A 13,387-nucleotide genomic window follows, 5' to 3' on the forward strand; every position below is an offset into this window, starting at 1 on the left:
TTGCAAGAAAGAAAAGTTCAAAAAACATCTGATGAAATAAAACATACTCTGACCTGTAGAAAGAGGAACCAATAAACAACAAAACAGAATCACACAAAAAAGTAACAAATCAAGTTATTTGGGCAACTGCCAAATGTGTTAAAAAAAAAAAAAAAAAAAATCACTGTTTATCTACAGCTGAGGTGAAAGCAGACTGCCACATCACAGAATGGGCATTCAAGAATAATTGAAAGTTTTATCAATTTTTAAATAAATTATCCTAACAATTTTGATTTTTAAAATTTTGCAAATTTTAGAAAAGCAAATCAATAATTTTCCTGCTTACCTGTATAATTACCTCAAAAAGGCTATGCCATTTCTTCCAAAAGGATATAATAAACATACTCTCCTAATATTGGAATTGCCTACCTATTTTCCCATGTAGCTAATTAAAAGCACTTGCAGTAACTGTTTCTGTAAGCTTTCATAAGCAAAGATATTACTCGTGCAATAATACATAGTTAAAGAGACTGACAGTTTCAAAAATAAAGCCCAAGAGATTTCAATGACCTATACTTTTGAATGTAAAAATTCAGATACGAAAAATGAATTGAAATGTTATGCCTTGATTTTACTGCTGTAACCGCACAAATTAGATATGATATGATGGTAGCACACAAGTACTCTGTGAGCATGTGTGAGCTCAAGGCGCCAGAAGAAAGCCTGGAGCAGGCCGCGGGGGTGGGGACACAACAAGGTGCACAGCGGGCTCTCCCCATACGGAGGGGCCGCTGCATGCGGGACTCCCGGACATGGACGCGTGTCTTTACGAGGAGATTTCATTTCCATGGGGCAGGTCTAGCTCAGGGTGAGGGTTATCACCACAAGACGCGGGAGATCAATCCCTACATTCACCCCACCGGGAAAATGTTTAACCAGAGGCCAACGACACCGCTGGTGCGCTACGTGGTTACTGAACAAATGCGACCGTGAGCCCAAGCACCGTCCTGTGAATATAACTCACACTGTGACTTGGGACAAATACATTAATTCTTACAAGTCACAACACTGATTAACAGAAGTCAGTTCTGTAGCATTCTCACAGTACCCTCCGTTCTTGCAGAAATCCCAAAATACTCTGACAGTATCCTATTCAGCTTCACATTACTCGTGAACCTAAAGAATTTGTGGCATGGCCTCAGTACAAATGAAAAAGATCTATTACTCATTAAAAAGCTCCTATGACCCAGTAATCCCTCTTCTGTGTATCTACCCAAAATATCTGAAAACAGTTATTCACAAAGATACACGTACTCCTATGTTCACTGCAGCATTCTTCATGGTGGCCAAGACATGGAAACAACCAAAGAGCCTTTCGATAGATGATTGGATAAAGATGTGGTACATATATACAGTGGAGACTGCTCGGCCATAAGAAAAGACGAAACACTGCCACTTGTGACATGGATGGATCTCGACAATATCTTAAGCGAAATAAGCCCGGCAGACAAAGTCAAGAACCAAATGATTTCACTCATATGTGGGGTTTCACTCATATGTGGGATATAAAACTGAAAGCAACAAACAAACAGGACAAACAAAAACTCACAGACACAGACAACAGTTTAGTGGTTACCAGAGGGTAAGGGGTAGGGGGTGGCAGAAGAGCTATACGGTGATAGAAGGAGAACTGACTCTGGGTGGTGAATATGCAACGCAGTATACAGATTATGTATTACAGAATTATACACTTGAAACCTATATAATTTTACCAACCAATATCACCCCAATAAATTTAATTGAAATAAAACTTAAAAAAAGGCTTATAGCACCTTAAGAAAATCCATGATGTAATACAGAATTGTACACCTGAAATCTATGTAATTTTACTAACAATTGTCACCCCAATAAATTTAATAAAATAAAATTAAAAAAAAAAAAAAGAAAATCAAGATCAATGACAAAAAATAAATTCTAAAATAAGGACACAAGCAGTCTTTATCATGAAACGTATTAACAGCAAAAGACCAGCTGTTCATTGTGCTTATTAAGAAATATCCCCTACATTGAGCCTGTGAATATTGCCTTCCAAAAGATAACTATGAAAACTCACATTTCTTTAAGAAATCATAAGTAAACTTAAAAATTCAATGGAAAAATGCCAGTAAAAGGATATCATCACATTTCTTCTGATACTCTGTTAACAAATTACTGCAAAAAAGAAAATAATTGTTATTCTAGAAAACATACTATGGTAAAATCATGTTTCAAAATATGCAAGGCATCTTTTTACTATGTAACAAATTTGTATACGATACATATACACACATACTATATTACCTTAAATTCCTTAAAACACAGCATTATAGGAGCTTTTAATTTAAAATCTTCTTGACCTAATATTTTATAAATCCATGTAACTTTTATAGAATTAAAAAAAAAAAGATATTAAATGTCACAGCATGGCTATGAAATAATGAAGACATTTGAGATCCAGCCGTAAAGCTAAGAAGGCGGAGAAAACAGCTTTTAATCCCTTCCTACCCCTGAGCCTCGCCGCAAAGGCCAGTACAGGACTTGCGTTATACCACCACGCAGGCCTCAGATGAGAAACCAAGTTCTCCTTTCAGACCTCCAGCTTGCTCGTCAGATTCACCAAGTTCAGCCAAACGTGAAAACATACTCACTCTGTGTTAATAATTTTTTGCTTCAAGGCAATTAATGCTTCAACATATTCATTTAAATTCTGAAAGAAAAAGAAACACCATAGTCAGCTACATGTTTTTAGATTACTTTAAATATAACTTTTTCTGTAACATGTAACTTACGGTAAAATACAGACATATCGTTTACTATGCTACATAAACAAACACGTAACTCTATTATTTACATTGTATATAAACACGCAGACATACCCTGTGTGACCTGAGTCCGCTTACTCTGAATCTGTCTGAAAGATGGCACAGTAACCAACAGTAGTGTCAGTTTTACAGACACTCTGGGTACCTGATCATAATAAGCTGTCCTCCATTCACACACAAAACTCCGACAAGCGTGGGAAGCAGGGACACCCGGCTGCTGTCAGCCATGCCTTGGGGACACTGCGCCTCCCCGATCTGGCAGAAGGGCTCTGCTTTTGGAGAAGCCCCTGCCTGGGACACTGTGAACACGTGGGGCAGGTGGCCTGGAGCAAGAAGAGAGAGGGGCCAGGCAGACCTGTGCACACTGGCCGCCCTGCTCTCCCCATTAAGCGCCGACAGTGGCCGCCCAGCCTTCGCCCTGCAGGCAGAAGACTGCGCCCTTCCTCTGGGTTGGGCCCTGAGGAAGGCACGGCCTGGAGATAAGCCCTGAAGGTCCTAACGCCAGGTGAAGCCCACCCAGACCCACTGCTCTGAGGCTCAGGGCCCACAAGCCCCCCCCACACACTGTATAATTAGCCACAGCTCTTGCAATGAACATCAGGGGGTTCCGGACATTGCAGACAACTTGTACTATATGAGGAGAGACCAAAACAAACCAAAGCGAGATGGAGGAAGCAAAACTGAGGAGGACACTTCAAAAATATTAATATGATCTGATATAAATTATAGCAAATTCATGAAACAAGAAGAAGAGGCTATTTTTAAAAGGAATAATCAGAGCTCTTAGATAATTTTTTAAATAGCTCTTACAATTAACAAACATATGCACGCATTGGCATGCCAGGCGGCCACAAGTGTGGGTGAGGACGCAGAGACACGGCCGTCACACGCTGGGGGCTGGGCTGTGAAACACACAGCTGCCGTGGGAAGTGTGGCAGGTCCTCCGCCGACCACGGAGCTGCCGCGTGCTCCAGCGATTCCACTCCTAGGCACACACCCAGGAGACTGAAAACACGTGTCCAGGCCAAACCGGTACCCTCTCACTACAGCAGCGGTATTCCCGCTAGCCAAACAGTAACAAGAAATTCAATGTCCATCGACCGATGGATGGGTGAACAAAACGTCCTATAGACACACAATGTGATTACTTGGTGATGGAAAGGAATGAATGACACGTGCCACAGCAAGGATGAATCTTGAAAACAGTACGCTAAGTGGAAGGAGCCGGGCACAAAAGGCTACCTGCTGCATGACTTCATTCACAGAAATCGTTCATAACAAGCAAAGCCAGAGTCAGAGAGGAGGTTAGTGGGGGGTGGGGCAGGGAGCAAGTGCTAAACCTTAAGAGGATTCCTGGGGGAGACATGGGGTGGGGGTGGGGCGAACATGTTTCACAATTACATCCTGGTGACGGGATTGGATAGCTATGCACACACTAAAAACCACTGAACTGGACACATTGAAAGGGTGGATTTGATGGTATGTGAATCATATCTCAATAAGACTGGTACAACTAAGTTAAAAACAAGCAAGACTCAAAAAATTTGATGATACAGTTAAAAAAAAGTCCCCCGAAACAAAGCAAAGCACAGGCATGGGAACAAATAAAGAAAAAAAAACAATTAGAGTCAGTGCAAGAGATCTCACATGCGCCACAATAAGAGTTCCAGAGAGAGGATAATGGAAGAGACGGGGGGATAGATAATCAAAGAAATACTGATGCTCATGGGAAAAAATCCCAGAAATGAAGCCGGAAGTGTCCAAACGGAAAGGGCCCCGCACATGGATCCAAACAGGATCCAAACCATGACACATCGGCACAGAATTTCAGAACATCAGAGACAAAGCAAAGAGCCTGTAAGAATCCTGAGGGAACAATAAAAGGAGACAAGTCACATACAAAGAATCTGGACTCAGAATGGTTTCCGACTTCAACAGCAACCAGAGCCCTAGAAATCTAGATCTAGACATCAAGCCTTCGAAATTCTGAAGACAAATGAAAATTCCGAGGTAACATTCTGTACAAACTATCCATCAGCCGTGATGGTAAAACAGCCGTTTTCAAATCCCCAGTCTCCAGACTTTCTTCCCAGACACCCTTGCTCAGGGAGGCACTGGATGTGCACAGGCTGTACCGTAACCGTGGAGTAAATGAGAAGTAAATGAGAAGACGATGAGGGACACACAGGGAGGCAGCTGCGCGCCAGATCACAGAGGAAAACGCCAGCACATCTGGTGGAAAGCAAGCATTAGCGGTACTTGTACCGAAGCGGCAGAGAACTGCAAGTGACTGGGTATAGTTGGTTTTCAGCATCTACTTCAATCATGATTGTGTTTTAAGTAAAAGCAATTCTTCCTTTTCCCCCACTGTTTCGCGTTCTCTGCCAGTGAATCTCACCCTCCCCACCTTCTGCTTCCAGACACCATCTGTAATGTCAAGTAGGATGCCAGAGACATTCCAGAAACCTCAGACTCCAGTCACACACAGCTGGATTCAAATTCCTGTTCCTCCACATTCTGCCTGAGTGGCCTTGGGCCAAGGTACTTAGCGTCTCCTGCCTCAGGGCCATTCCAACCCGCAGATAAAGAGGCAAACGCCGGGGGGCTACATAACTGGCCTGCGCTCAGGATTACATAGGATGAGCCCGAAGGAAGCCTTTCACCAAGCCCCTGGCGTGCAGTCAGCACTTGCAACACTTTTAAGACCAGTAAGTTGAATTAAGGATATAATCATTAACCAGAAGAAACAAGAAAACACACAGGAAAGGAAACCGTATGGTAATTTACTCCAGAGTTTAGCTCTGAATAAGATACAGTTTAGGTCAGCTCTGACAGAGACCTAATGGAAATCCTAAGTGCACAGAGGCCTGGCGGGGCGGGGGGTCAGGTGTGGTGGGGAACAGGGCAGAAAGAGACCCCCATGCTCACCTTCCAAAGTCAGAACTCGGACAATAAGCCTAGAACTGAAAGCGAGAAGGAGCAAGTCTATTATTTAAAAATGTGCAAGTTCAGTACGAAACACACACAGGACAATTAAAAGTGTTGTCTCTTGGGAAGGGGCTGGGGGAGCTGGGGACTCTGGGTGTCTTAACAAATCCATGTCCGTGTATAACTCTAAGAAGAGCAAACACTTAAAACCACAAAACAGAGCACTGCACGGGGAAACACAGACTAAGTGAAGACGGCGTCTTGCTTTCCTACAAGCTCAATTTTCCCTAAAGCCTGGTTGGGTGGCAATCGAATTTGGTCAGATAGTGCAATATCCTAATAAAACACTCTTTTCCCTCCAATCTGCTTCTCATGTCAACCAAAGCTTCCAATTAGACTCTCAGAACTGTAAACGCCAAACAGGCTGCCCAGAGGCAGGCGCTTGGAGGCCCCCGACCCACCCTCATTCAGGACTGCGCTGTGCCCTGTGCTGTGCCCTGTGCTGTGCCCTGACGGCCTGGCCTCCAGGGAAGGAAGCCGGCTCCCAGCGTTCTTCCGTCCAGGGAAGGTGGCGGCACTGTGCTCCTGGATGACTGCTCCCCCAGCAGTCCTGCCTCTTCTTCTGGAACTTCTGTTCCAACAGCACACTTCCCGCCAACGCCCCTCCTCTCCGCTCCTAACTGCCGTCCTGTTCTTCTCTGCCCTCTGGTTGGGCTCCTCTCTGCTCCTCACTGGGTCCCTAACACCCCCAGAGCAGCCCGTCCGTTACTAGACTGCTCCCCACTGACTCCTTTTCCACGGGGCACTGGTATAACTTCCTCCGCACATCTCCCGAGTGTCACTGAGAGAAAGAAACCCGCTCTGGACTTCCTGTCCTCCCTTCCCTCCTGGGGGACGTGGCACCAGCGCAGTGGCGGGGCACCTCGGCGAGGAGCAAGCCGGCAGGTGACAGAGACAACAGTCAGATACACAAATAAGTAACACATGCAGACACAGCAAACAGGTCAATTAACGATGATGGGAAAAGGAAACTGCCTAACACTGCTATGGTTTGGGGCTGGATGGTTCTTGGGGGGGGGGGGGGGGGGGGGGCTGTCTGCACCCACTGGGACGTTTGGCAACAAAGCTGGTGGACAGAGCACCCCCACCCCAAGGTGTGTGGGCAGAACAGTCACCACAGCAGGCCTGAGGCCGCCTTCCTCAGAAGAGCCTGTTTGCGAGGCGGGGCCCTGGCTGGAGTCTGGGAACTTGGACTTCTGGAAGGTTCTCACCATTCCCGGAACTCGTGAGCGTGGCTCCTTGTGCCTAAGCTGTGAAGGGTGCCTTACGCCGACCCCCGCTTTCCTTCTGGGAGTCTGGAATTGGGGTCCCTGCCAGGCAGGGGGTGTCTGCATGACCAGCCCCAGCAGCATCTCTGCTCCCTGAGTCCCTAATGAGCATTCCTGGTAGACAACACTTCATACGAATTCACAGTCATTCCACCGGTTTCCTCTGGATTTCACCCCAAGCGCCTTGCCTCTCTGCTGTTTGCACATTCTATCTACCCTTTCGCTGAAATCAACCTCAGCCACGGGCAGGACTCTATGCTGAGTCCTGAGTCCTCAGAACGAATCACAGAACTGTGGTGTGGTCTTAGACTCTCCACTCTTCAAACTTTCACAAAGACCGAGAAGAACGAAATGAAGGCATCTACAGGCAACGATGTATCACACAGCTTCCTGCCAGGACCCCGACCCCGAAAGGGAGAAGCTATACCCGGCCCCAGGCAGACCCTGACGGGGGCGAGGGGTGGAAGGAACGCTGTACGGGGCAAATGCCCTGACTTGGAGGGCCGTGGGCGGACTCTGCTGAAAGTGTTCAGATTTGGGGGAACATGACCCGCAGTGTGAAGTGGAGAGAAGGTTTCGGTGTGTCATGCCAATGAGGAAGCAAAGGCAGAAATACTTGAACAAGCTGGAATGCGGTGAACAGAATCCACAGTTCTCTGTACTATCCTGGTGACTTTCTTGCAAGTTCTAAATTACTTCAAAAGAAACTATTCTGACAAACCACACTAACCACATTACTTGCTTTGCTGGAAGATTCCGCGTGAATCCTCTCTGATAAGCTACATTGCCTCCTGCCGCTGGGATCCTTTTTATTAACTGCTCAGATTCTACAACTCCAGGCCATGCTGCTCCCTACCAGCGGGTCGGGCGGGACCCCGAGGGATTTCCCTGGGCACAGAGCGACCTGAACGAGGCAGGAGGGGGGCACCACCCAGCTCTCCACCTGCACTCACCCCCAGAACAAGCTGTGCGGCCCCGGCACTGGGCACACAGACCCCACTGTCTCCAGCTGCTCTTGCGCTGCCCTGCCCTGCCCTTCGTGCCTGATCACCAGACTCCTGTCTCCCGCCCAAGCCGCGCACATGACGCCCCGTCCACAACATTCCCCTGCGTCTCTTCCCTCTTATTTGCCGATATCACCCTTCAGAACTCAATTGAGAGTCACTTCCTCTATGAAGACTTCAGCTGTCCCTCCTGGATGCTCCCAGGGTCCCCTGGACGCCCCCCAACATAGCACTTACTGCATTACACCTAGTCTGGCTGCCTCCTCATCCGTGAGCTCACCCGGAGTTCGAGCTCCACGCCTCTTCGGTTCCTGACCGTATTCCAAAACACACCATAGCATCAGACGCAGTGATGCTCGTAAATGTTTCCTAATTGAATGAACTACAATTCTGTGAGCATTCCTTGTAACAACCATTTACAAACCACTATGTCTAGGGGGCACGTGTTTCAAGTTCCAAATGATGAAGTTCAAACCACCAGCAATTATCACCGGGCATCCAGCACAAGTTTCTATGAATGAGGCTCAAATCTGCCCCAGGGGCAGCCAACCCCCATGTACTCTGAAGCCATTCCAGTTACGTGAGCTGAACAGTATAATCGCCTGCTTCAAACCCATCTGGATTGCCAGGAGTTTGGCTCCACAATGAATGAAACTGGTAACAGAAAGAAAAGGGGTGGGGGGAAGGCTCTCCTTCATCAGAATAAAACAACTATGGCAGCTCGACTTCAAACCACTCACTTGAAGACTTGTGTAGCTGCATGTCACCAAAGGAAGGTCCACACTGGTTTATGGTCACCCATGTGCGACAGCCCACGTGCAGACAGGGATGTAGATCCCTGATGAACTGTTTCAATCAATTAGGGTGAGAAAATAGAAATGAGGTGACGTGTGAGACCACAAGTAGAAAGGATGCATAAAATGGGGTCAGTGTACACACGTCTCAGACGCCAAGCCCTGATCTCAGCCAAGGTACTGTATCTCCAGCCACAGAGAAAGAGGGGCTGCAGGAGGAGGAGATGAAAGGAGAGTGCAGTTGAGAAAACAACTGTTCGATTCAGGAGACACTCCGCTTCCCGTTACGGTTCAGAATGAGGTCACGGCATCCACGGAGGGCACCTGGATATGCTTGTAAACTTGCAGGGTCCAGAAGCTCCTGTGTTCAAACTCCACAGCAGGATATCTGCTCTGTCCATGAAGCCCCTTCAGTTTCTCTCTTGGAGCACTTTAACTGGAGTCCAGGACCTGCTGTGGTACTAGCATCTAGAAACATCTTTCCTAGGGGTGACCCCTGAGCCATCACTGACAAATGCAATCGCCTGGCCTCAGTTCTCATTCTTTCCTAGCTCAAGTCTCTATACACTTCCTGTTTACTCTCGAAGTTTCTTTTTCTCACCACTTCATGCTGGCCTTCATCACCGCCCAGCTGGTTTTGCTTCACTGACTCCTCCTGATAGCATGTGGTCTCATAAAGTGCCACAAAGATTTTCAAAGTTTCTTTTATGTGACAGGCCACAGTCCTCCATTCTCCTATCCCCATAGCTCCCCAAACAAAATTCTTCCAGTGAACTCAGTGCCCACCTAACCTGGCCTCTTATCTATTTCCTTGGAAGTATATTAACATGTTGCATACGGATCACGAGAATCTTCATGAGGGATTTAAACCCCGCCGTACGCAACGTGTTAAGGTACCTTGGAGAAACGGTGCTCCACAAACAACAAATGTGAAAACAGCTAAAAATCCCCCGTTCTGAAGTCACTCCAAAACTTCAGTCCCGCATTTCCAAAATCTCTTGGTTTCCACTTACTCCTGCCTCTACCACAGCTCTCACAGCCACTCAGATTCTAAATCTCTGCACCTTCTACGTCCCTCACTCGAGATCTGTCCACTCCGCAGTTTCTAATAATCAGCTTTCCCTTCTCTAGTCCCATCCCCAGAAACTTCAACGAAGCCACCCGTTTATTACCACTAGCAGGCATTAATAAAATAACTTCCCGTAGCTAGTCGCCCCTCCTCCAATCCACCCTGCATTCCACTACCCTATTTTTACTATAAGCACTGCTCTGGTGTGGTAACTGCAAAACCCTTCACCGCTCTACAAGCTGACAGAAATGAGAACAAGACTCTAAGGTGGTAACCATTCAAGGCCCCACATCACTTGCCATGAACCTTCTCTCCCAGCCTTACTTTGCAATATTAAAGACTTGTTTCAGAGACTCCACTCATGACTTAAACGCCTTCTTCCCCCCAAAAGGCTTCCAGGCAACAGAAAACCCAAATGCAATGGTGTCCGGACATGGGGAAGAGGTGTGCAAAGTAAGGCAGGCTTATCTGGCCCGTTTGTAAACCCTCCCCTTGGGACACAGCCACGCCTCTTCCTTTTGTCCTGCGTGTGCTGTGGCTGCGACCAGGCTGCACAATGGCAGAGCCTGAGCACTGAGCAGTGGCCCAGGACCCAACTTCTGATCCTGCCCTTGCAAAGTCTGCAGGCCCCGGATTCAGAGTTGACAGCATTGCTCCTGTTGCCGTTTGAGAACCAACAGGGGAACGTGACAGGGCTGGGAGGAGGGAGACTCGTTAGGAGGCTACTGCAGTGACCTCCAGGCCATGGATTACAGCGGTCCCCGTGAAGGGGGAAGCAGTGGGGATGGGAGTTCATGGACAACAAAGGTGGAGCCAACAGAATCAGCTGATGGATTTCATGCAGTTTAAGGGGAAGTCTAGTTTCCCGCCTCAGCAACCAGGATACAGTTGCTACTTTTCACCACGATGGAAGTACTACGGGAAGACCAGGTTTTTGAAGTAAGACCAAATCCACAACTGAGAAGAATTCACACCAGTTGTTCTCCTGCATAAAAGCCTCCAGTGACTCATTATTCTTTCAGAGTCAAATCCAAAAGCCTCGCCGTGGTCTGTAAGGGCCTAGACCATCAGGCCCTCCTGTGTGACTTCGTCAGACTCCGACCCCCAAAAACAAAATTCCTATGTTGAAGTCTAATCCCCAATGCGATGGTATTTGGACATAAGGCCTTTTGGAGGTGATTAGGTCATGAGGTCATGAATGGAATCAGCACCCAGTTAAAAGGGACCCAGAGAGCTCTCTTGCCCCTGGGCCATGTGAGGACACAACCATCAGACAGCCGCGAACCAGGACTCAGGCCCTCACCAGGCACCAATGTGCTGGTGCCTTGATCTGTGACTTCCAGCCTGCAGAACTCTGAGAAGTAAGTCCCTGCTGCTTATAAACCAACCAGTTTATGGTACTGCTATAAGGAGCCCCAAACAGGGAGACTGCACCCCGCCGACACGGCCTCCTGCTCCCCCCAGCACTGAGCAAGGTCCTGTGTTGGGCTGCCACACCTGACCTTTACAGCCTGGGATGCTTTTCTCCCAAGATGCCTGCAGCGCGTACGCTCTCATCCCCTTCCCGTTGCTCACATATCACCTCCTCTGCGAGGCCTTCCCAGGACTCCCGATGTAAATGCCACCAGCCATCGGCCCCTTCCTCACCCACCTGTTCTAATGTATTTCCAATGTATTTATTTCCTTCCCACGTAACTTGTCTCCTCCCCCCACCTCCTACAATGGAAACTCCAAGGGAGGAAGAATATTTGTCTTTTCCCCCCACTGCTGTAATTAAAGTGCCTAAAACACAGCAAGTGCTCAATAAATATTTGTTGAGTGAAAGAACTGACCCAAAGAATAAATACAATTTATTAAAGATCCAAGAGAATTTCCCTCCTGTTCCTGGGGTTTTGAGGGGGAAAAGAGCAAAGCACATTATAAACGCCTATACAATGCAGTTCATCTCAATGATTGTTCTGAGTTCCCTTTCTGTTCAGAGCGCCAGTCCCTGACTCCCTGTCCTCCCGCCGGTTCGCAACGGTTGAAACGTTTGGGATCGGCCAGTTCGTAGGTAACGCGTTCTTCCCGGTCTCATCTCACCGGCCACTGTCCCCTGGGCACCGGCTCAGTGACCAGCCCCGGCCCTGCCCCGCAGACTGGCTGCTTCTCCCTCAGGAACCTTCCCACCTGCCGGTCCCTCACCTAGAACGCTCCTCCTGTCAGTCAGAGCCCGGAATGTCACCTCTAAAACCAGCCAAAAGACACGACCACCATGTCGGCTCCTGCCTTTCTTCCTCGCGTGGAACCTTCCAGTCTGATCTGCGGGCCCCCCTCACTCATGAGCGACCTCGCCGATCTCGCTCACTACGTGACCCCAGTGCCTGCAACGCCGACAGGTGACAATTCCGTTACGGCTGATAGGACGGCGCTGGGCAGGTCCGCTTCACCACGAACGACACTGACAGGGAGAAGTTAAAAAGAGACGCCGCGCGGCGAGGAGGCTCCAGCTGGACGTGGGTACCTGGGGGGCACGAACACCACCTCCCACGCCCCGGAGCCAGGCACCAGCGTGTCCCCTTCTGTCAGCACAGAGACCGGTGCACGAGGAAACCTCCGGAATCCGCCTGGCTCGCACTGGTGAAGGGCCCTGCCGGCCGATCCACTCGGTGCTGAGATCCTGCTCCGGGCACCGAGCATCCAGGGCGGGCCCGAGCCCTCAGAACCCTCGCCCTGAGAGCGCTGCCCCCGCCGGGCCTGGGGCGCCCTGCGGCTGGCGAAGGACGGAGGGCGCCCCCGAGCTCGCGGAACCCGCCGGCCCCCACCACCGCAGCCCCGTCAATGAGTCCCGGGTCCCAACCCGAAATAACACCCAGGAAGCCGTTCCCAAAACAACTGCAGGCAAAGGGGAGCGGACCGGGGTATGTGGGGAGGGCGGCTCGCCGAGGAACTGCAGCGGCGCGCGGAGGCGCAGCCCGCGCGGCCGGGCCCCGGGCCCGCGCCCAGCCGAGCCCCTCCACGCCCTCGGCTCCGGGAAGCCCCGCACCTGCTGCAGGGAGGCGCAGCCCTGACACCGCGAGAGGTCCGCCGCCGTCCCGGGAGCCGCCGAGTGGGTCTCGCCTGGCATCATGGTGCCGCCGCCGGGCCCGGTGGGCCCGCGCGCCTCAGGGGCCCGCGGCCTCGGCCCTGTCGTGCCCCCGCTGACGCCACCGGGGCCGCCGCCTGCCAGGCCGCTTCCCGCCGTGTCCGGGCGGGTCCATCCGTGCACAGAGGTCCCCGTGGAGCTGGCTAAGGGCTCTGCGAGCCAGAGCTGCCTCGGGCACTAGAGAGAAACGCTACCCGGCGCGGCCCCCGAGTGCGACGCGGCTCAGCCAAGACCCCGCCCCGCCCTACTTCGCCCCGCCCCTCGCCGCGCTGCGGGGCTGCCTGCGGCGCCGCCTGAGTA

General features: G+C 49.8%; 1 protein-coding gene across 1 annotated transcript in view; it reads right to left on the reverse strand.

Moving 5' to 3' along the window:
- Positions 1-13,297, reverse strand: part of ICE1 (interactor of little elongation complex ELL subunit 1) — a 52,946-nt gene extending 39,649 nt beyond the window's left edge. The window contains exons 1-3 of the mRNA XM_019743375.2: positions 12,989-13,297; positions 2,667-2,725; positions 2,156-2,190 (exon numbers count right to left, since the gene is read on the reverse strand). Coding sequence (XP_019598934.2) covers positions 2,156-2,190; positions 2,667-2,725; positions 12,989-13,072 — 178 coding nt within the window. The 5' untranslated portion in view covers positions 13,073-13,297. The remainder of the gene's footprint in view (positions 1-2,155; positions 2,191-2,666; positions 2,726-12,988) is intronic.
- Between the last annotated feature and the right edge of the window lie 90 nt (positions 13,298-13,387).

This window comes from Rhinolophus sinicus, linkage group LG03 (assembly GCF_036562045.2).
Source record: "Rhinolophus sinicus isolate RSC01 linkage group LG03, ASM3656204v1, whole genome shotgun sequence".
Lineage (NCBI taxonomy): Eukaryota > Metazoa > Chordata > Mammalia > Chiroptera > Rhinolophidae > Rhinolophus > Rhinolophus sinicus.